Below are 24,645 nucleotides of genomic sequence, written 5' to 3' on the forward strand. Positions count from 1 at the left end.
GGGTTTCATAAAAGATATAGAGGGTGCCAATAGCGTCTGATAAGACATGATTTCTCAATTTGAAATTATATAATTTATATAACATTGAAAGAAGTGGAAAAGATGTGATCAATATTAAAAACTGTGATCCAAAATGGACGGATTCCACATACAACATTCAACAGTTGTCTTTACTTTATCATACTATTTACCTGTTATTCAATTCCAAGAACAGGAAGAAAACATTAGATACCACCACCAATGGTACCCAATAAGTTTTTCTATTGGATTCCGTTTCATTTTTGAATTGAAACCTTTTTCCCTTTGTTAGAATCTGATTCCACTTGATTGAATTTAATTGGATTCAATTGGTGGAACTAGAATAAGGGGTATAAACAAATATTCGTTGGATTATTTTATTCGAGCGCACCAATTAGTCATTGATAACCTCAACTCATGTCCTAGCTCGTCTGAAAGCTAGATTTGCCTCAATTGTTAGTTTTTTGCCTTCAATTTTCCTCAAGTTAGCTTATGTAATTTCAAGAGTTTACCAAGCTTCTCAAGGATCAATGGCACTACTCATCTCCGCTTCTTAGAATAACCATTGGTTGTTGGAGTGGATTCTTAGAATAACTATATCTACAGTTGTGGCAATAGACACTTAATTTGGTAATACATTTATTTGTCCTCTATTAGTAGATAAAATGATTCATTTCACTTCTAAATCCCAAACAATTCAATTAGGGATTAATACAAGAAGATTTAAGGTTATTTCTTTAAATTACTCCCTATTTTTAAGGTTGTAGCCTTAGCAAACAACTTCACGTATGTTACTTACCAAATAAAAGGCTTGCTCAGGAAGATCATCTAATTCTCTAGATAAGATCGATTTAAACCCTTAGTTTCAGCTAGATAAATTTATTTCCTTAGGAAAGAGGTAAATACATCAGCTATAAAAAAAAAAAAAAAAATTTAATAAGAAACGCTCAATTATTTTTGCCCCTACTACAGTTAAACGATCTTCTTCAGACAATTCGTCCAACCCAAGGATAGCTATGGTGTCCTCCTGTTCTTTGTAAGGTTAAAGTTTGTTTAACTCTTTTTTACTGTTTCATGATGTTACTTAACTTACTTGCCAAATTGATTGTCTTGGTTGTAACAAGGAGAAAAATCATAAGTTACAAAAGAAAATGCCAATAAACAAGCATGGGCACACCCACAAATTATCAAAACAAGAATTTTTGTATCGATTCAGGCGATAAGTCCTGGGAGGTAAAAGTTGAACAATGAAAATTATTTACCTACTATCTATTTTTTATTATTTTTTAAAATATATAAAATTGTTTTGACAGCGCTCTACTTAACGTTAATATTTTTTTATTAGTCTACACTCGTTTTAATACCATTAAAACTTTGCTAACATTATAAGGATAAAATTATCATTTCACAATGACACAGTAGTAGATAAGTACAAAATAATATAACTTCAAGTGGAATTCAGTAAAAAAAAAAAATTAAGAATTACATATTTTTGAAAAAATATGAAAAAAAGTAGTCGGTAAATAATTTATCTTTACATTTAAGGGTAAAAAAAGTCATTTTCATAATATTTTATTAGTTTTCTTAACGATCTCCAAACAGAAGTGGACAAGTGAAAAGAAATGTAACTTCACGTGGATTCCAATAAAAAAAATAATTATGTATTTTTGAAAAACCTCGAAAAAATATGTGGTCGGTAGATGATTTCCCGTTGAACAAATAATACCCAAATTTCCTAAAACATCGATTACATAAATTTCCTCAATGAAAGAGTATATGAGAAAAATCTAAAATTCATGCTCATCGCTAATTTACAAGTGAACCAACGGACAAAAAGAGACCAACCATCTATAACATGTAATATGCATTTGGTAGCTAGGTTTGCTTTTTCATATCATTTGTTTTATAAAGGGTGAAAGGAACAATGGTATTCCAAGCAAATAACCACTTTTGTAGATTTTTTTTTGCCAAACTTCAACTACTCAAATGGTCACGTCAAATGAATTAAAATTTATTAGGAATTTTTAGTCCCATCAAAGATTTTTTAGGTAAAAATATCAAACAAAAAATAAATAGAAAATAGATGAAGAATAAAGACCAAACACAAAAATTTATGTGAAAAAATTCTTATACCAGAGAAAAATCACAATCATCAATGATGACGAGAGAAAAAATTTAGTAGATGAAAAATTATTACACTGAATCTCTCAATAGACCTACCGTTTCTTTTATATTTAAAATTATCTACTTGTAGAAAAATTAATTGATGTGTTATATGAACAAAAGAATCCAACCTCTCTATATATAGTGATTATTTCTTATGGAAAAATTATTCATTTTCTTAAATTTTAAAAAAAAAATTTATAACTCCTTAAATAAGAATCGTTGCAAGTAAGAAAAATATCCTAATAAATCCAAATTTATATTACAAACAAGTTCGGGGTTGTCCAAATTGAGAAGAATTAAATGGAGGTAATAAAATAATGATAAACAAAAATAAATAACCGTTGGATGCGTTGTTGCTATCAGTCCGCCGATTATTAATATTAAAGACAAATAAGAGGTGCAAGAGTGAAGACACTCGGTACCCCACCGATTTTGCTAATGTTCAAAAATATGAAATATGCTATAAAAGTTAAAAAGCATCAAATCAGAAAAGGAAGGCTGGTGACCAATGCTACCTACATATATGTACAATGTCAAACTCTATTGGTACAAATTAATTTTACAATATGATATTATTATTACCACATATATTGTGTTTTTAAAAGAATAAAAAACCATTCCTCAAGCTGACCCAAAAAAAAATAAAAAAATAAAAAAATTAAGTAAATAGTGTAATAATGTTGACTCTTGACTCTACAAATACCGCATTTTAAAAAGAACAATCTCCATGCGTGACAACGAAACTCGCCTTAAAAGAAAACTCCTCATGCGCAAAGTCGCACCGCCTAAACTCTTCCCCTTTCCGCACGCTTAAAAAATCTCTTCCTTGTTATTATATCCACATTTATATTGTTGGCCACCTGCAATTCCACGTGTAGCACCCGTTAATGGTGGCAGGTAAAAAATGATTTCCATGGTGTGGAAGTTTCAATTTTCATAGAATATTTAAAAATGAAGAAAGAAAAAAGACATCTCCATGTGTTTTTGACCATGCCGTTGGGATATCATGATTCATGCCATGGCCCATGGGACATGTTTTGTTTTTGGGTAATGGGGTCAATGGGAAGCAAGCAAGTTTTGTTCAAAGTTTTTTTTTAATTTTTTTTGTCTTAACCACCAGGTTTATAATTCAAATGATATTTGAACACCAACCCGGTCCACTTGACCGAATTATTTTCTGACAGTATTATTTATTTTGTTTCGAGTCCGAGTTTTAAGAGAGTTAGGAGATATGAACTAAAAAATTAATTCGTATTTTACTAATTATCCTATTTTTTTCTTTTTCTTTTTCTTTTTTAAAGAAAAGACAAATATATGAAAAAAAAAAAGTACGATGTATCATTTTGGCTGCCAGTTGCTATGATGTTATTGTACACTGAACGGTAACATTGAGTCTGTTGCCCTTTGCTACCCAGTTGTTCAAATATTAGTGCTCTTGTTTTTATAACATTGTTTTAAGCTTTAACTAACAATCTAAATTGATATTGAAATCAACCTACTTTAGCCTCCAGCATCTTTAGCATTTATTAATCTGCAGAAAACTTCTAACCCTTTAACTCAATCGGGTCAGATCTTTATGGGTGATCTATTATTGCATGCTGCAACAGATGAAACCAACCATCAGTGTAAGACAACTCCAGCTGTCCACTTAAAAGTCGCAAACATTTTAGCTTTAGACAAAAGAATGCCCCGAAAATTTGAATATGGAATATAAATCATTCATTGCAGAAATTTGGAAAGAGATGAAACAACTCTTCATAAGGTAATGGTATTTTCATGTCAAGTTAAATTATGAGCTCAATTGAATTACTTTCGGCTGCGACCCTTTTTCTAGAACAAAGGGTAGGGCATTGAGGGTGTTCAAAAAGATGGTAGAATTTTCAGGCACATACCAGTATATTGTCAAAGTCACTCAGCTTTTGGCTACCATGAATTTAAGCTTTTGCAACCAGTTCACGTGTTGATCTTGCTGTACATGGAGGAGAAGATAGTTGGTTAAGTGTTCTCCAATTCCTCTGGCAACTAGATATTCCTTGAGCGCGACTTGTAATTGAGGGTCCAAAGAACTGCAAATGCATTACTTTCAAGAAAGGTGATTATGTAACCAAAGAACTCAATGGGACTCCAGAATAATGAAACACAACGATGATTTCAGTAAAACAAGTCTGTTCTGTCTTGTGATATTTGAGAACAAATACAAAGATTATGCGATAGCCAGGGCCAAGCCTTACACTGAGAAGAAGTTGATGATTGTTGGAGTTTTTTAGTTTTTTTTTTTTTAATTCTGTTGGAGTTATTTAGTTAGTTTTTGTTTAATTGTATCTATTCAGCATAATCCCCAGTTGTGTCTGAGTCAACGAACATGAAATACTGCAATAATGATAATCAAATCTTCTTAATTTCATTAATGAGACACAGCACCCTACACAGTTCTATTATATACAATATCATCGGCACCCCTTATTACGATGACAAGCACAGGAAAGGGCATCCAATTGAAGAACCATGCTATCATTTTTCAGCTAAAATTAATATAACATTTACATTGTGAGTATCTTTTCACTTCAAAACTTAATCATGGCGTTGAAGTTTGGGTTCACACTTTTTAACCGGGACGCACTTTATCACAGCTGCAATGGGCATGCTACCTGCTCCGATTAAGATGCACAGAAGCCATAGTTGCCAGCTAAGTGGCACAGTGCTTGCAAATGCTCCGAGGAACTCGACTATTATTATTTGAAAAGCCACTGTTAAAACTAATATTCCTACGAACATCCAGCTGTCGAACATGCCTTTGAACACATTTATCTTCTCCATGTCCCGACTATTTATTTCATTGAACACCTAATGTAAAATACAAAAGGAAAAAATAAATAAATAAATACCATTCTCAATAATCATTTAGTATAAGAAGTTGGTCAAGGGGATGAAACGAGAAGCAATAAGCTAAATCCGAGCATAGTACCTGGAAAAACACGAAGGAGTTGAATATCACCGTATTGAGTACAGCACTGGCATCTGAACCACTAAGCCGCAGTATCTGCTTCCCGTCAAAATTGAGAACTACCAGGATGATTAGCTGATAAATGCTCTGACCAATTATGTTCCTCCACATGACCTTGGTGATGAAACTTTCACCCTTCGCAACAGGGGGCCTTTTCATTAATCCTTCATGAGGAGGTTCTGTAGCCAGTGCTAGTGCTCCAAGAGTGTCCATAATCATGTTGACCCAAAGCAATTGTACAGCCGTGAGAGGAGCAGATCCTGAAAGTTAAGTGGAAGCTCATGTTGATTATTTGTAATAAGCGTACTGGTACTATACAAGTAAAACAAGTGAACAGTGTAAAAGACTAACCTGAGGCACATGCAGAAACGAAGTTGATCACAAGAGCGACAACATTAACTGTTAACTGGAACTGCACAAACTTCTGAATGTTTATATATACTGCACGTCCCCACTTGGCAACATTTACAATCGTTGAAAAATTATCATCTAAGATGATAACATCAGCATTTCCTTTGGCAACCTGTAAACAGCATGCGCTTTAGGTTATCAGTACTATGAAACCAGGAAAAACATCATTAGACCTGCATTAACCATCTAGATGGATTAAACTGAGTGCAATTCCAAAGAATCTCCCCTCAGGTTATAGCAGTTTAAAAGCCTGTTTGGGGGATTTATAACAACAAGACCAATCATACCCTAGACGAGAAGTCAGTCTCCTTACAAGCAAGCAAATGGGTGAAGTCTAGTAGCAGGTATCCATGAGCAGGAATTTTCTGCTCGGCCACGAGGACGAGATAGTCTCCTGCTAGGAGTCGACAGCTTTCCCTGTTGAAGATCGAGGTCAGCAGACCCAGTCTATAGCGGTTAACGAAACGCGCACTCCTATTCGAGAATCTAGGCACGAAACCCACTCAGCCACAACTACGACATTCAAGCATCCACTTCCGTGAGTTGGGGAAAGTGATGGGTATGAATCGTGGGGGATCGGATTCACATGAAGGCTATAAAAAGGTAATCAACGAAGGTAAACAAGTTAGACATTTTGACATTAGAACTTAAGAAAAAGCATCTTTAGGGAGAAAGGAGAGAAAAGCTCAGAGTCATTTTTTACTGCCTAAGAGACCAAAAAAATAGCCACGAGATCAATGGCCGAGTTTCCCAAAAAAGTAAACCGAATTTTCTGACTTGAGTGTCGGAGGGTTTATGCCGGGGAAACTCCCGGCGTGCTTTAACCAGTTTATGTGTGCGCAAGAGTCTACTGAAGTTGAAGTCATACGAGGTGTTGTTCTGCTCGGTGAGAAGAGTTACGAGGAGAATCTACAGTTAGTCGAGAGTTTGAGAGTTAAGGAAAGATCCTGGTCGTGCAAGAGCAGACACCAGAATCTCGCATCAACATTTTGGCGCCATCTGTGAGGAGTTGGACAAAAAGCTTTCGTTAATAGAGAAGAGAATGAGAAAAGGAGTGAGGAGACAATAGACGTAGGTGGGGGTAGCGCCTAAGGAGCTTATTTAAGACTGAATGAGTCTGTGACCCTGAGAGAGATAGCTAATGAAGCATGACAAAAAGTAATGTATGAGCAGATGGAAATGATAGAGAAACAGATGGAGACTCTGACAACCATCTTACACGAGCTGAGAAATGAGCGAAGGGGAGTTCAAGAGAAGGGGATGAGAAGTGGTGGAATGGCACCAGGGCACATTTACAGAAGGAACAACGACAACACGATGAGAGGTCGTACCACTAGGAGATTTGGTGGTGAAGTAAGTAACTAATCTCTACGGGGAGAAAGTCATGGAGGAAGAGATCAATCCCTGGGGAGGCAGGTCTTTAACAATGATGATGGAGTTGTTAATACAGAGGAAAGGGAACTTCGGCAACACCTGCATGACATCGAGCAAGAAAGAGATCAAGTTGCAACACGTGACCTTGGTCATGCCATACAACTAGAGGAGGAAGTGCGTAGATTAACGGAGATAATAGATGACATGCAAGGACGTAGCAGAGCACCTGGCTGGAGGATAATGCTAGATGGTGAATCCCCCATCTCGGCAGAAATCATGAACGCAATCATTTCGAGGGATTTTTGCTTCTCAGACTTCAAATACTCTAGGAGAACTGATCCATTGATAAACATAGAGCGCTTCAATGATATAACTAGGGTGTAGGGGTTGTCTCAAGTTCAAAGGTGCAGGGTGTTTCTACTGTCTCTAGAGGGACGAGTATGTGAGTAGTACCGGAAGCTTCCTCGAGGGGGTATCAAGTCATTCGAGCAGATGTGCTAGGAATTTACAGAGCAATTTCGGGGGTAATGACACATGAAGATGATATGATGGAGTTGACAAGCATGAAGTAAAGAGAGGATGAAACCCTTCGGAAGTTCATCAAAAGGTTCCATCGCGCTGTCTTCAATTTAGGAGCATTCAACCATCCCCAAGTATTGAGGGGACTAAAAGAAAGGGTAAGGATATAGCGCCTGTGGTACAATTTGAGAAGTCTAGCCATTCAGTCATATTCTACCGCTTACGAGCAGGCCAAGAGAGACATAGAGATTAAGGAGGAAAAAGCAGCAAAGATCAAGACAGACCAGCTAGAAGGGTTGAGGAGAAAAGAGAAGAGAGTCCCACCAGGAAATGGGTCGATTAAGAGGAAGGACCACCATGCCTCAGGTAGCAGTGCATGAGGTTGGGTCACCTCTTACCAGCCTAACTAGAGGCCAGCCCAATATTAGCGTAGCGGGATGCAACCTCCTCGCTCACCAGCTAGAGATTTCTGGATAAGGCATAACCAAACATACAATCATCCTTATCAATACCCATGCGGTGGTAGAGCGAGTAGACTAGAGGCACTAATGCCCCCTCTAGTTTAGAATGGCACCTGTAGGGAAAGGGCGGTGCACATGATTGACTAGAGCCAAGATAATGAGCAGTATACTTCCTTGAATGTACCACTGGACGAGGTGTATGAGGCCATAAAAGAACAAGGATTACTGTACACCCTTATTCCAATAACAAAGCTACTCAGCAGGAGAGATAGGAGATGGTATTGCAAGTTCCATAGCACTCACGGTTATACCACGACCGAATGCAGGGATCTTAAGACTCAAGTTGAAGATTTGGTGAGAAATCGTTACCTAGACGAGTTCGTAGATTGGGCCATCCTGATGTTGGGTTCGTCATGTGAAGGGGAACATAATAATAGAAACATGAGCCACGAGTAGCCGGTGGTAAGAGTAATTGCAGGGGCCCAACGTTGGCGAGAGATTCTAACAAATCGAGGAAGAACTACGCTAGGTATGCCATGACTAGTAGAGAAGTGTTCTTCAACACCCCAACAGCCAAGCGAGTAAGAATCAGGCAAGTCCCGATCATGTAGACAAATGAGGACGAAGAAGGAATTTTATATCCGCATGAGGATGCTTTAGTCATTAAAGCCACCGCTGCCAGCAAGAAGTTTGACTGGATTCTGGTAGATACAGAAAGCTCGGTCGATGACATGTTCAAGTCAACTCTGGAGGAGATGGGAATAGCAGACCTGAGATTAGAGCACACCAATACCTCATTGAAGGGGTTTGGTGGAGGAAAGCTAGTCCCTTTGGGCGTAGTCGAGTTGCCTGTCACGATAGACAGCTCCCCGACAGAAAAGATTATGATCCTGGATTTTGTAGTTGTCAATGAAGAGAGTCCCTACCAGATGATTCTATGTTGTCCCTTCCTGCGGATGAGCAAGGCAGTGCTCTCTAATCATTACTTAGCTCTCAAGTATCGGGTGAATGGAGTAATGCGGGTAGTACGAGGAGACCAGAGAATTGCCCGAAGCTGTTACTCCAAAACAGTAAGGAAAACAATGCAGATCACATCACTTGATACTCGAGTGAAGATCAAGAATGGCAGACAAAAGTCGGTTGAGGAGCTGGAAACGGTAAACTTGGAACAAGCTGATTCGGGAAAAACAATTCGAATCGGGTCGAGACTTAAAGGAGAGCAGAAGTAGGAGCTAATGCATTGTCTGCGAGCTTACGCAGATGTGTTCGCTTGGACACATGGGGACATGCCGGGAATCGACCTTGAAGTGGCCTGCCACAGGTTAGCAATAAGGAAGGGTGCTCGGCCTGTAAAATAAAATAGAAGATGCTTTAACTAGAAGAGGTACGAAGCAATAAATAGTGAAGTAGAGAAGCTCTTGAGGGCGAGATTTATTCGGGAAATCAACTACTCTGAATGGATATCGAATGTTATTCTAGTAAAAAAGGCTAATGAAAAATGAAGAATGTGCGTTGATTTCACTGACCTTAACAATGTGTGCCCGAAAGATGGTTTTCCCTTACCAAAGATCGACTAGCTAGTTGACTCAATAGCCGGTCATGGGTTGCTTAGCTTCATGGATGCATTTTCGGGATATAACCAAATCCCAATGTACGAGCATGATGAGGAGAGCATGGCGTTTATCACTAACCAAGGTTTTTTCTGTTACAGCGTAATGTCATTTAGTTTAAAGAATGCGGGTGCCATATACCAGAGGTTGGTGAACAAAATCTTTAAGTCGTTGATTGGGAGAACGATGGAGGTTTACGTGGACGACGTGATAACCAAGTCAAAGAACCCGAATGAACATGTAGAGCACCTCAAGGAGACATTTGGGCTTTTGAGGAAATACAAGATGAAGCTCAACCCGGAGAAGTGTGCCTTTGGGGTCGAGTCAGGAAAATTTCTTGGACTCATAGTGAGCCATCGGGGGATCGAGGCGAACCTAGAAAAGATCCAAGCAATCATGCAGATGAGATCCCCTCGCAACCTGAAGGAGATACAGAGCCTTACGAGGAAGTTGGCAGCACTGAGTCTGTTCGTATCCAAGGCGATAAATAAGTGCCAAGCTTTTTTTTCAAGTGATAAGGAATGGAAGGAAAACAGAATGGACCCCCGAATGTGAAGAAGCCTTCCAGAACTTGAAACAGGATTTGCAGAGAGCACCTTTGTTGTCCACGCCGCAGGAAGGGGACGTGCTCTTTCTATATATGGCGGTATCAGATCATGCAACGAGCTCGGTTCTAGTGAGAGAGGAAGAAGGCGTTCAGTATCCAATATATTAGACAAGCAACGCGCTGCTCGACGCCGAGACTAGATACCCACCGTTGGAGAAATAGGTATTTGCTCTTGTGGTTGCTGCTCAAAAGCTGAGACCATACTTTCAAGCATTCCCCGTCTCGATAATAACAAACCAACCTTTGCGATAGACTCTGCACAAGCCGGATGCTTCTGGTCGACTAGTGAAATGGGCCATGGAGCTGAGAGAGTTTGATATAAGCTATACACCCCGAGTAGCGATAAAAACCCAAACAATGGCGGACTTCGTGGCAGAATTCACAGAGCCCGAAGTGGGTTTCGACCAGCTAGGTGCTGCTATAGTCAACGACGAAGATCGGGTCTAGCAAGTATCGGTGGATGGATCCTCTAGAGAACATGGTTCTGGAGCAGAGATTATTTTGGAGGGCCCAGAAGGGGAGGAGATCTCTTATGTAGTAAGATTAGAGTTCACAATTACAAATAACCAGGCAGAATATGAAGCTTTAATAGCGGGGTTGGAATTGGCTAAGGCAGTGAACGATAGTTGCTCGTTACTACAACCAGAAGATGCGTGTACGATAGTTCAAGGTTGGCAATTGGGTACTCAGGAGGGTAAATCAAAACACAAAAGACTCAACATAAGGAGTACTCAGTCCTAATTGAGAAGGGCTATACAAAGTCAAACATGTGGCTGGACCCGGAGCCTATAAGCTCGTCCGTGCAGATGGCCACGAGGTGAAACGACCGTGGAGCACAGCACATCTCAAGAAATATTTCCAGTAAGATCCAATTACACTTAAGAGTTATTTATTTCCTATTATCGTTTATTTCAATTTCATGTAAGTCGAGTTCAGTAATCAATAGAACGTGGAGGAATTTCATTTAGTTGTCACCGACCACGCGAAGGCAAGCAGACCACCAAAGTTCCAAAAAGTTTCTAAGGCATGAAAAGGCTCAAAAGTCTCAAAGCCTGTTTTATGGCGAGACAGGAAGTCAAGCATGCCAGGATCTGCTCGACCAAGCTAAGACGAGCAGACAACTAAAAGTTTCAATAAGTTTCTAAGGCATGCAGAGCCAAGTCTCCTAGCATCTGCTCAATCAAGTGTAAGCGAGCCAAAAAAAAAAAACAAGAGTATGTGAAGCAAGCAAACGAACTGAGGAGTTTTATTAATTTCCCAACAAAAGTAAAGAACAACTAATATCGACATACAATGTTCCAAAAGGAAATCCACAATACAAAATACAATTAAGAAGGCGGGGGATCAGTAAGCGGAGTCATTTCCGCTGGTTGGTCAACTTCAGGAGCAGGGGGTCTCACTGGTTGCGCCCGGAGGAGTACTTGCCTTGGCAACATCAGTAAGGGTTGCACGAGGAGGAGAAGTTGCCTCCTCGGATGCATTTGGATCTAACTCTTTACCATTTTCTTTGGCTGCCTCTTTGTCCATATATTCAGCAACACTAGCGGCAAGCTCATCCATCTTTAGATCAGGATACTGCTTCCCGAGAACGGCCATGATGCGCCGATAAAAAAGCCGAAACCCCTGGTCGTACTGGTTGTCAGCTTCTTTCTCTAAGTTTTCGACATGAGTCTAGTGAGAAGCACTCAGGGATTCGAGCTGAGTTTCATAGGTAGCTTTCTGCGTTTACAAGTCCTCTTTAACCTTATTCATCTCTTCTTCAAGAGTGATAGCCTTTGCCTGCGCGAGGGACTCTCGCTCAATCAACTTAATATTCTCAAGGTTGAGATCTCCAACTTTCTTCTCTGCAGCGCCAGCTTTGCTTTTGGCCGACTGAATGTCTTTTTTCATTCTTCTATCGTAACGGCCGACCTTCGCTTTATAATAAGTGGCCATACAATCGAAATGAAAGGCACTGAACTGTATAGCCCCGACCAGCTCGCCTAGAGTGCTACCATCAAATTCCTCAAAGTCTTTCTCGCTCACGAGCTTAAAAAACTCGCTGATGTAAGGGATCAACTCTGGTCGATTATCGTGCAAACGAGGTTTTAGGCCTGTACGTAGAGGCGGAGAAGTGGGATCAGTGCCATTGGCAGTCCCACTAGTTTCGCCGGCCTTGGGAGGAGGAGGAGGTGATAGAGTCTTCAAAAGGGCGACCTGCTCCACAGTGTTGACCCATTTGCCAAGAGGAGCATCCTTATGGTGATCTTGCTTAGCAGCATTGAGATGAGGACGCTGTGATTGTTTTCTGTTCATAGCCCCGATTACAGCGTCCTCCATCTTGAGGTTGGTGGATATCGGGCGAGATTGGAGCAAGTTATAAGTGGACAACAATTCTCTGCATGAGCAGGAATTGGCCAACACAGTCTCGACCCGCTTGAGCACGTCAAGCTTGAGTTTGTAGTGGACGCCCCAGGAACCTATAGCTCGAGCAAAGACAGTGTCAAAGATAGGTCAATCATGAGACCAACTAGGGGTACAAGACATCTAAAACAAGCGGGCTACCTGGAACTACGAAACGGGAGGGGACGAGAACATTCTCCCCATCAATCTGTGTCACTTGACCCTAAGGACCCCTAGTGAAAAAGAATTATTTTCTTCCAATTCCCACCACCACTTGTTGGAAGATCAGTTATGAGTTTCCTGGTCTTGGTGCTTGACATGAAATAATACCAACCGGCGTCTTTAAGGCTACTCTTTAACTGTTATAGGTGTTTGACCTCATCAACCGTGGGCTCACTCTGATAGCATCTGCTCCACAAAATGAACAGACCAGAAAGTAATCTCCACCCGTTAGGGTTAAGCTGACCAGGAGTTAAGTGCAACCCACTAAGCATCTGGATGAAATAAGGTTGTAAGGGCAGCCTGATCCCAAATTTAAAGCTTTTCAGAAACATAGTAACATATCCCCTAGGAGGTCACTGGGAGTATTATTTTTACCTAGAACCCTAAGAGGTATACCATCAGGGATGTCATAAATAGTTTGAAGATCTATAAGGTCTTCTATTGTGGTCATACAGATCGTGAGGTCAATAACATAATTTTTTGCCAGAGCTCTACCCCCTAGGTTCCTCTTCCTTTCTGGTTGTGATACCCCAGGTGAGGATGCTTCACCAGAGTCTTCACTCGGGTCCTCACTTAGAGTATCCTCCGAACCAGAAGACCCGTCATCGTCGCTATTTGAAGTGGTTACTTCAGGAGACATTCTCCTAGCACTATTCCCTAAACTAGATCTTATCAGTTCTAAAGGAATCTCGGGGTCAAAAGCGGGATTAGTAAGTAGACTAGATAGGAAGTCTAACTCGTCATCGCCAACCTCAATCACTTTCTCTTTGCCTTTTGACATTCCTTAAACTCTATCCGAAATGACACAACCGAACCCCATTCAAAATAACAACAAAAATCCAAAGTTGGGAAGGAGAAAACAGTACTTGAAGTAGTGAAGCACCATAACGAAAATAAGAACGGTAGTTTGAATTTTGGAGATGAAAGGATCACCGGCCGTCGGAAGATGTGAAAGAGATTGGATGAGGAAAAGAACACTTTAGAGAGTTAGGGTTTTGAAGTGACGGTGATGCTTTCGGTTTATTGCCATTCAAATAGCACGTGCTCCGAGGGTTCCACAATCGTCAATTTGAAGTTCAAACGGGTGGACGTATTCCTGCTGCCTCTTCTACATTTAATTGCGAAATGACTCTTCAAGGAAACAGCCTGTTAGTGGCAAAAGGGGAAACGACTAAGCGGGAGTGAGCAATATCCTTATTTCTTACAGCCAAGTCAGATGTGCCTCGAGAAAGCCCAGACTAATAAAGTTTCTAGTATTAATCTATTGCATTGCAAATACCAGAAACTGGGAGACTAGTGTTTGGGGATTTATAACGATGAGACCAACCATACCCTGAACGAGGAGTCAGCCTCTTTACAAGTGAGTAGATGGGTAAAGTCTGGTAGCGGGTATCCACGAGCAGGAATTTTTTGCTCGCCCACGAGGACGAGATGGTCTCCTGCTAGGAGCCGACAACTTTCCCTGCTAAAGATCGAGGTTAGCAGACACAGTCTATAGTGGTTAACGAAATGCGCACTCCTATTCGAGAATCTAGGCACGAAACCCACTCAGCCACAATTACGACATTCAAGCATCCACTTCCGTGGGTTGGGGAAAGTGATGGGCATGGATTGTGGGGGATCGGATTCACAGGAAGGCTATAAAAAGGTAATCAATGAAGGTAAACGGGTTAGACATTTTGACTTTAGAACTTAAGAAAAAATATCTTTAGGGAGAAAGGAGAGAAAAGCTCAGAGGTATTTTTTAATAAACTTGTTTTGTTCAGCTGAGATTTTGCACTACTCCAAAATCTTATATAATCATCAGTTATATGTTGGTTTTCAAAGTAAATACACATATATAATATGTAAACACTAACCTCTGTCCCTGCTATGCCCATTGCAAGTCCAATATCTGCTTCATGCAAAGCAGAAGCATCATTGGTTCCATCACCAGTCACTGCAACAACCTCCCCAAATGTATTCCTCAACTGAGTTACCAAGGTGTGCTTGTCCGAGGGCAAAGAACGAGCCATTACCTGTATCCATAATAAACAGTCATAAAAGTATTAGCACCTTCTTGTGCATATAGATTCAGATTTTAACTTCATTATGTTCAGTTCGATAATATATAACCTGAAGCTTTGGTATGATATCAGCGGGAGACATGTTACGAAATTCTGGTCCTTCCACAGCCTCACCATCTGATGTAAGTATGCCACATTCTTTAGCTATTGCTCTAGCTGTATTTATATTATTACCAGTGACCATGCGAACAGTAATTCCAGCCTCTAAACAAGTTTGAACCGCCTCCTTGACTCCAGGACGCACGGGATCCTTAATTCCAACAACTGCTATTAATGTATAGCCACTGTCAGGGATGTTGTTTTCATTAGAAGAATCATTTAGATCTTTAAAAGCCAGGCAGAGAGTTCTCAGAGCTTCAGATGCGAAGCCATTTATTACATCAGTGATATTCCTGAATTGCTCTTCAGATAAAGGTACCGGTTCTCCGTTGTCAGAAACCACTTTGTCACACATACTTAACACTATTTCTGAAGCCCCTTTGCAGAAAGCTCGCATCCCACCCGCTGGAAGAGCAATAAGCACGGACATCTTCTTCCTAACCGAATTAAAAGGCTCAACCTTGACAATCTTAAACTCTCTACGTTGGGCCTCAAAATCGCCACCCAGACGCAAGCCAAATTCTAATATTGCTGACTCTGTTGGCGTTCCTAAAATGGAATTCTTGCCATCTTTATCTTTCACCACTTCCGAACCAGTGTTTTGAAATATTGCCTGCAAGGTGATGTCTAATACTCTCTCAGATATTTCTGACTGCAAGATATCTTTTCTGTTATTTCCTTCAACATTTGAAATTGTATTGGCTATCCAGATCTTATCAACTACCATGTGGTTCGTGGTTAACATCCTCGTCTTATCTGTACAAATGCAGCTTGCAGAACCCATTGTCTCACATGCAGAGAGATGCCTGACAAGTGCCCGATCATTCATTAATTTCTTCATTGCAAAGGCAAGGCTCAATGTGACTGCCAATGGCAATCCTTCAGGGACAGCCACATCAATTATAGTTACCACAACGGCAAAGTAGTCGATGAGTGTCAATGCATCAGCTGAGGACCAATCTGTGAACTCATTATGAATCACTTTCTCCCCCAAAAACCTTCCAATCAATACTAAAAATTCAAGCACAGAAAAAAACAATTCAATTTTACCAATTATTGTAGCAACACCATTTAGCTTCACCTGCAGTGGGGTCTCATCTTCACCACCTTCATTCAGAGTTTCCATCAACTTCCCCCATTCAGTCCTCATACCAACTGTTGTCACTAGCATCTTTCCTGACCCACCTTGAACTTTAGTACCAGCAAGAAGAAAAGGATTTTCTTCGTACATATACCTTGGCTCACTTTGCCCCGACAAGCTCGACTCATCAATAAGCAGCGAGTGTCCTGATATAAAAATCCCATAAGCAGGAACTTGGTCTCCAATAGATAAATGAACAATGTCTCCAACAACCAAATCATACGTGCAGACCTTTTGTCTTTGTCCATCCCTAGTGACCTGAATGAAAATCTTTTTCTTCTCTCTATCTAAATCCCTAAATTGCAAAGACTGCTTGTAGTCACTAATGGCAGTAACCATAACTACCAAGAATTTACTAAGTATGATTCCCAACACTACAAGAAAAATACTATATGACAACAGGCAAAGCTTGTTGTGGAAGGAGTTTCACGACGAGCACATGCATGTTGCGGTTCTTGCTGTAGCGAAAAGCAGGTAACTTTTAACTACACGCAATTCTTGTTGTTGAAAAATATATGAATGTTGTTAAATGTCTTATGACAACTTGTAGTGATTGTGGTTAAAAAAGTCATCTACATCCAAATTTTTGACTACAAGCTTGTGAATGTTGTCATAAACTATATAGCTACAAGCAACTAATTGTCGCCATTAATTTCAATTTTTTTTTCAATAAACAACATATCTTGCATGTTGCCAATAATAATAATAATAATAATAATAAATATATAATAACAATAATGATAATGATAATGATAATAATAATAATAATAATAATAATAATAATTATTATTATTATTATTATTATTATTATTATTATTATTATTACTTACTTACTTACTTACTTACTTACTACAACTACTACTACACTGCTGCCACCATATATAAAATGTATATGAACTAATTCAAATATTCGGCTTATTGTAATAAGATTTGATAAACATAGTAATGACCACACATCCCCGCAAAAAGTCACACAAATATTTTAGTATTCATACAATTAATCCATAGAAATTTCCAACATCAGTATAATTTCCATCTAGCAAAACACCAAAAAAAAAATAATTACAACACATCAGTGGCAGTTGCAATTCCATAAATATCAAATTCAAAAAATCATCTCCAGCAAAAGCTCCTTCAGCTTGCAATTCCAGCAAAAACTTCTTCAAGGCATACGTACACGCCAACAAAAACATCTTCTTCAAGGCATATATACACGCTAACAAAAACATCTTCTTCAAGGCATAAACTCCTACAAAAAGGTCAACTAAATCAATTTTTATTTGCTGCATTTGAAAAATAATTATATATACATACCAAAGAGAATATTTGTATGCCTACATACCTTCTTTAAAACAATTTAATTCAACTTTTTGGCCAAGCAACAGTGCTTCCCAAAGCCTCAACTATTATATGAGCTTCATATGTCACTTTATATAAAGTCACTTCATCCATACCATCAGATATTGATTCCACCCAAACTTTCCAACAATATCTTCCAAGAGGCATGTGGTGAACTTTTGCCTTAGGGTCTGTTGAGGCAATCGTTCCTTCAGCCACTATTTCATCAACATCATCTGAATACCAATTCAATAAATAACATCTTGCATTTTCATAGTGGCCATTTTCTTGCATTGTACCGCTTCCTTGTTGTGACTATAAGCAAGACGAATATGGATTTACAACTTATAGGAGTGAGAAATAAAAGTTGGTTTAGCGAGTACTTTTTTTTTCTTTTCAATGAAACATTCTTAATAAGTCTAAAAAAAGATAAAAAAGCATTACCTGAGGAGTACAAGCTTGAGAAGTTATAATATCATCAAAACCTTTGCTTGGATTCTGTAAATGATTATAATTCTCTTAAGTCTTAGAATGGATTTCAAATAACTAGTTACATGTATATATGCATTATCATATAGTCATTTACCTGTTGGCATTGTTTTAAAAGCGCAGCTATCAAATGCTCATAATTCTTTTCAAGGACAGACATTCTTTCAGATTGAGCTTGCAGTTGGTTTTGAAGTTCTTTTACTTTTCCAGTTGATCGAATATGTGCTTCTAATTGAGTGGGAGTGGCTCCGAACCCCAGTCCTCGAACTTGTCCACGCTTTTCAGGTCCAAATACTTTTGCAATAGCATCATTACGTATGTTGTTAGGCCTTGCATTATCTTTTGAATGATGGCACTTTCTAACTTTTTCCTAGAAGAAGGCAAAATAGCATTATTAAAAACATACATATGAATAGTTATAACAAGAATACTTTCTATAGATATCTCTTACCAATGCTTTAGAAGCTGCTTCATTAACAGGTTGACCATTCTTTTTCAGATGGCCTTCAATCCAAACATCAACTCTAGTGATTTCAGATGGATTTGAACTCTTTTTTTTCTACAATTAAGAAAAATATGTAATTTAAAGTAAATCAAATAAGTGTAAAAAAAAATCGAATTAAATAAACTCATACCATGGTATGCTCCTTCCTAGCATAACCTAGTCGGCCCATTGAATGAACCACTTCCTGATTATTTCTCATTTCTTTAAACTTCTTACTTATTGCCTATCAATCAAACATTGAAATGTATAGTTTTAATAGATATGAACTTAATTCGAATACCATTATTGCAATGCAATGGACTAACTTACTTTAAATTCTGGAGACAACCTTTCCTTGACAAATTTAGCCCAATCTTCTTTGGAAGTTATATTTTTTGGCTTGATAAGAGAAAGTACACGTGCTTTATTATGCTCTTTGTTGGCTTGTTTGATCTTAGTTGTTCTCTGATTTGTATCGTCTCCAGCAATCACCCATCATTCTTAAAGCCAAGCGTTTACGAGACTCATCCACAACGAATTTTTCCTGTATAAATTATAAGAAAAATGCAAACAATAGTTGATATAATAAATCTCAAGATAAATGCTGTATTTGTTAATAAAGATAATTATTGCATAATATCATATACCTGCACTAATGACCAAAGATCTTCTTTTAGCTTGTGGTCAACCGAAAGCCAATTTTTCATGCAAACAGGCACATGTTCTCTTGTTATAACTCCAATAAAAGATGCATATTTATCAGAATTTACACCTACTGCCTGGCCACATTCGTTAAACTCAATGCTCAATGGTGGAGAACGATCTTGAATCATTCCAAGTTTGGTTGGACCTCTTTTCTTTTTTGTGCCTTTGTCATCAGATTGAGATATGTGTGCATTTTCTCTATTACTAGTTGCTAATGGTCCATTCTCCCCTTGAATAGTTGCATTTTCTCCAAATTTATCTCGACTTCTTTTCTCACCTTGCCTAGAAGACTTTATACATAGCATAATTAATGTAGGAATAAACAAAAATAAAATAAGTATATGAAGATAAAAAAATTATAATTCAATGTTGAACCAAAAAAAAAAATTACTTACTTCAGCATTGTCCATCTCTTTTACCCCCTGCACAATTGTTAAATGCTGAAAAAAATGTTTATATTATTATGACAAGAGATTAATGCCAATGACAAAGCTAGAGCTTTGTTTAGAAATAAACATATAAAAATAATCACGGAGAAATAAGCACATTAACATAATCGTTTAATTTAAGGAACCAATTAATAGATTCATGAAAACAAATAACTATAACAATAAACTATAATTCAAGAATACATAAATAATTAGTATACTAAACTAGTCATCACACACTATATCCTCAACTCCTTCCCTTCTAAGAGGTTCGTCCTCATTATCATTTTCAGTTCCATGCCCACTTATGTCAATTGATAGGCATATACTATTATATCTAGATTACCTGAATTTGCACGAGCACTATTAACAAAGTCACGTGCTCCATTTCTATATTCATCTGAATGTCTACAAAAAAATAATAATGAGAGTAATAACTTATTGGTTAATCTAAAGCTATAACTGTTCCTAAAACTATTCATTATTTTATTAAATAAACATGAAACCTTGAGAAGTAGACCCATCTTTTATCCATTTTGAATTACTAATGTTGGCAAGACCTGGTTGTGCAAAGGTGATTAGTTTGGACCATATAAAGATAAATATAAAGAAATAGGATCCATTTAGAGTATCCAATAGGTTAGTAAAAGTTAACAGAATCAGACTATGAACAAACATAAAATAGACAAAATAATATAACTGCAATAGATTTTTTAAAGCAAACATCAAAATAGAGAAATTTCATTTAGAATTTTAATTATACAGCAGAAAGCAATACCTCAAGTTTTGCTTCGCAGTCAAATTGTAAAAAGTCACTGCTGATATAGGAGACTATGTTCAATGGCGTTAATAGGAGTTACCTGTTTCATCATGTCAACAACACCAATAATAGATTAAAATTGTGCCACTCAATTAAAAGAAATCATTATCCATCTCATTAGTAATATTTACTAATTTAAATTAAAAATAAAATATAATCTCCAAAATCAGCTTTTCCGTGTAAATATTTTCAAAGAAGAAAATCATCTTTTGGTTTCAATGACCCACCACAAAAAATTAATATTTAGTTTGGTTTATGTCATAACATATGAACCCCACAAACAATAAAGAATTGTCCCACTTACCAAGCAATGAATTTGCAATGGGACCATCTGGAACGATTTTGAGTGGGAACATTAGTACAAAGCCCGAAATCTCCTGAAAAGAATTAGTGGAAAGAGCAAACTATTAATTAAATGGAATTAGGAAAGTGAAACTGGGCTTTATTAATGAAATTGAAAAGAAAAGTACCTGATAAACCCGATTCCTTGGGCACTTGTTATTACAATGACGATGAAGGAGCTTGATTTGCTTGAGTGGCAGAGAAAGAGTAAAGTGGCATTGTAAAGTGAACCCAGGTTTCATTAAGTCAATTACTTTTCTTTTCTTTTTTTTGGTTTAGTCAATTTGTCTTTTTTTTTATCTTCCTTTTGCCGCGCTTTAACCCGCGCTGTATAACTTATGCACGCGCAATGAAATTTTTTATTTATTGCACATTATTTTCTACTATTTTAGTTCTAAGAAATATAGTTAATGATATACTCAAAAAAAATTTTGTTATAATATTTTTATGAATAAATTTCATAAGCATCTATTTATGTCTAATTTACACCAACTTCATATTAAATTGAGTTAAAAAAAATTTAACAACACACAACTAAATGTTGTTATTTAAATAATAATTTATGCAACAGACAATTCAATGTTGTCTTAAATAACTAATTACAACATGCAAAGTTTGAATGTTGTCATTACATATTCCTATATCGCAACAAATGATTGCTTGTTGTGATAAAGTTTAACTCAATGGTCACTCATTGTGTGTTGCTAAAACTTTATATTTGCCAACATGCAATTTGCGATTGTTGTTAAATTATAAATTTGACAACATTTCATACGTGCACGTTGTTAAAATGATGTTGCCTTATCCCTATTTTCTTGTAGTGCAACCCATCATAGATGCCCTCTGGCCACCCTTCTCTAGCAAGCCCTACACCTATAGATAAACCGGCGCAAACCATAAGGATAATTAATGTTAAATCTTGCAGTGCTTCCCATACAAACATAAAAAATGATCTGGGAGGTTTCTCTGTGTAACGGTTGACGCCATAGATATTTTGCCTGATAGGTACATCACGTTTGTGGACACCTTCATTTAGGGAGACAGAGAGTTTTTGTGCAACTCCTTCAACTCCCTCATTAGATTTCAAGCCTTCAATATCATGACCGCAAACAATAGCTGCTAGATCATCAGGGTCAATACCAAAACCCGCTTGTCTAGTCTCCTCTGAGAGCTTGTATTCAGCACGACCAGCAGCTGGACAAGAGCACAAATCGATTTGGGAAAAAGAATTGAAAGAATAAGAATCAAAAGGTCCAAAGGCAAAGGAAAAGCCTTGTGGACACTACAAGAAGGTGGATATCTTACCATCAGTTAACTGTAAAGCTGCCCTTTGAACGTCAATAGCAACTTGTATTTTTTGCTGGGGAAAACCGAAGAAAAGACAAGGATGAGATAAAAAATAATCACATAATTTGGAAGTAGAGAGAGAACCTTTATTTCGAGCTTTTTCTTCTCGGCCTCTGATCTCTTATCGAGATCGGCCACCATACGGAAGCGTCGACGGCGGTTCTTGACGATAGAGGCGGCGGATCTCCACCGTCGCAAGGCTTCCTCCGATGGATTCTTGTGCTCCACATCGAAGTCCTTCCAGTTGAAAAACTTGTCCATTTCCCCCTTTTGTTGAGAGAGACGAACTTAACAGATTCTGCTTTGGAAAGAGAGAAAGCGGAGAATTGAGAAAAATTTTGACGAAAAGGGTAAAGAGCGGAAGCCAAATCCATAACAGTGTCCTCATAATGGCCAAAGACTTATTGCATAACAGTGTTCTCAACTCCCTCTTAGGTTTCCCTTCATAACAGTGTTCTCAAGTGATTTGGCTTCCTTGAGCATCATTGTTTACGTTATTGCATGGACTTGAATATATTTCCAGTTAAAAAAAAGAGAATAACACCTTTATTTCTAATTGAAAAAAAGAGAGAGAGAGAAAATTTTGCTCTAATCTGCAAAAATGGAAAAAAAATTGATAAAAAAAGTTTGAAGTATTAACAAAGAATATCAGTTTCTCTTTCTAATATTTCCGTTTGGTTGCCGAGAAACTAAAAAAATGATTAAATGATTGAAGTAGAAGGGAGTAAGATTGAAGAGAGAGAACCTTTATTTCGAAAAACTTGTCCATATTTTCCCCCTGTTGTTGAGAGAGACGAACATACGACAGTAGTCTGTAACTTAACAGATTCTGCTTTGGAAGTAGAGAGAAAGCAGAGAGTTGAGAGAAATTATGAAGGAAAGGGTAAAGAGAGGAAGCTAATTTTTCTCAACTCCCTCTTGGCTTTTCATTGAGCTGTCTATAGCTTCAACGTTAGTGCATGGTGAAGTTGAAACACTTTTTCATCGTCGAACTACTTTACGTATTATTGCATGGTTTTAAGTTCTATGATGATTGCAAATGTTTATTATCACCCAGTCATATCATGACACGCCTCACGAGGTTGAAATAAAACCTAAAATTCTCTTGCTGTGGCCAAAATAAAACCTAAAATTCTCTAGCTGCGGCCAAAGTCAAGTCCCAGAGACAAAAATAGAGAAGTACACATTAACAATAAGAAAGCATCTTCATTGAAAGCTGACCCTACATAATATAATGTTGACTTGTAAAATGCCAATTAAACTCTGGTTAAATAAAAAACTATTTTACCTTGAAATTTAAAATACTAATAGAAAAACTAACAATTATACCCATGTTAATTATACCCCAGCCTTAAGATAGTTTATTGTGGATACTTATGTCAAGGGCATTCTTGTTATTTTATATGTGAATATATGTGTAAGAATATGTGTAAGATTTGAGCTATTTAAACTTATAAATTTATTTATTAAACTCCTTTTTTTTCTTATTAAAACATGGCATAATTAGTACATTAAAGGTCAACTAGCGGTCATTTGATAGTAAAAGTAGTAAAATATAAGAGTTTTGTAATTTATTAATTATAAAATACTAGAATGCAATATTTACTACATTTAAATGTTATTTTCCAGTTATTTTAGTAGGAAAAAAAAAGATAATAACACCTTTTTAGAAAAGAATTTAGTCAATTTACATAAAGTTAGTTCAAACGAGAAAGTTAAGACTTCACGAAAAGAAAAAAGAGTGGAAAAAAAAAAGCTAAAGAGAGGGGAGACTTTTGAAAGGACATGATCATTCTCACCTTGAAATTATATAATTTATATAATATTGAAAGAAGTGTAAATGATGTGATCAATATTAATGACTGTGATTAAATTAGACGGATTCCATTCACAACATTCCACAATACTCTTTACTTTATCACAGTATTTACCTGTTATTCAATTCCAGTATCAGTTAGAAATTATTAGAAGCCACGACCAACGGTAGGTAATAAGTTTTTCTACTCACCTTTATTTATTGATTTTGTTTCTTTTGGATTCAATTTCATTTTTGAATTGAAACTTGTTCCTTCTGTTAGAATCTGATTCCACTTATTGAATTTAATTAGATTCAATTAGTTGGATTATTCTATTCAGGCGCACCAATTAGTCATATTGTCTGCATTGATAATCTCTACTCATGTCCTATCTCGTTTGAGAGCTAGATTTACGTCAATTGTTTATCTCTTACTTTCAGCTTTCCTCAAGTTAGCTTCGATAATTTCATGGGTTTGCTAGGCTTACGAGGGATCACTGTCACTAATATTCTCTGCTTCATTTAGTAAAATAATGATCTCATTATTCCTTATTCTAGCAAAATGATCCATCAGAACCATCGTGAAGTGAACTATTGTTTGTTAAATCAGAATTTTAAAATAGCTACATCTACAGATGTGGCGATAGGCGCGTGATTTGCTAATACGCATATTTTTGTCTACTGTTAATAGATAAAATGATTTCTTTCACTTTTGAATCCCAAATAGTTCAATTAAGATCAGCACACAAAGACTTAAGGTTATTTCTTTAAATTACTCTCCATTTCTAAGTTTGTAGCATTGTCAAGTAACATCATC

The 24,645-nt window shown here is 37.4% G+C and overlaps 1 protein-coding gene across 1 annotated transcript; it reads right to left on the reverse strand.

Annotated features, from left to right (window-relative positions):
* Positions 1–4,749: 4,749 nt before the first annotated feature.
* Positions 4,750–22,294, reverse strand: LOC18032065 (calcium-transporting ATPase 4, plasma membrane-type). Its single transcript, XM_024181273.1, has 8 exons — positions 22,118–22,294; positions 21,992–22,046; positions 21,514–21,880; positions 14,890–16,468; positions 14,634–14,792; positions 5,540–5,711; positions 5,150–5,448; positions 4,750–5,028 (listed from the first exon to the last, which is right to left on the reverse strand). Exons 1-8 carry the CDS (start codon positions 22,292–22,294, stop codon positions 4,756–4,758), a joined length of 3,081 nt encoding a protein of 1,026 aa, XP_024037041.1. The 3' UTR covers positions 4,750–4,755.
* Positions 22,295–24,645: the final 2,351 nt, after the last annotated feature.

This window comes from Citrus clementina, unplaced genomic scaffold, assembly GCF_000493195.1.
Source record: "Citrus clementina cultivar Clemenules unplaced genomic scaffold, Citrus_clementina_v1.0 scaffold_9, whole genome shotgun sequence".
NCBI classification, from domain to species: domain Eukaryota; kingdom Viridiplantae; phylum Streptophyta; class Magnoliopsida; order Sapindales; family Rutaceae; genus Citrus; species Citrus x clementina.

Bases quoted from the DNA above. Each gene is read 5' to 3' on its own strand.
- LOC18032065 (XM_024181273.1), bottom strand. From the start codon at position 22,294: ATGGACAAGTTTTTCAACTGGAAGGACTTCGATGTGGAGCACAAGAAT. The intron at 21,881-21,991 runs GTAAGATATCCA...GCTCTTGTCCAG, and splicing joins AGCTTTACAGTTAACTGATG to CTGCTGGTCGTGCTGAATAC. The intron at 5,029-5,149 runs GTACTATGCTCG...ATTTTACATTAG, and splicing joins ACTCCTTCGTGTTTTTCCAG to GTGTTCAATGAAATAAATAG.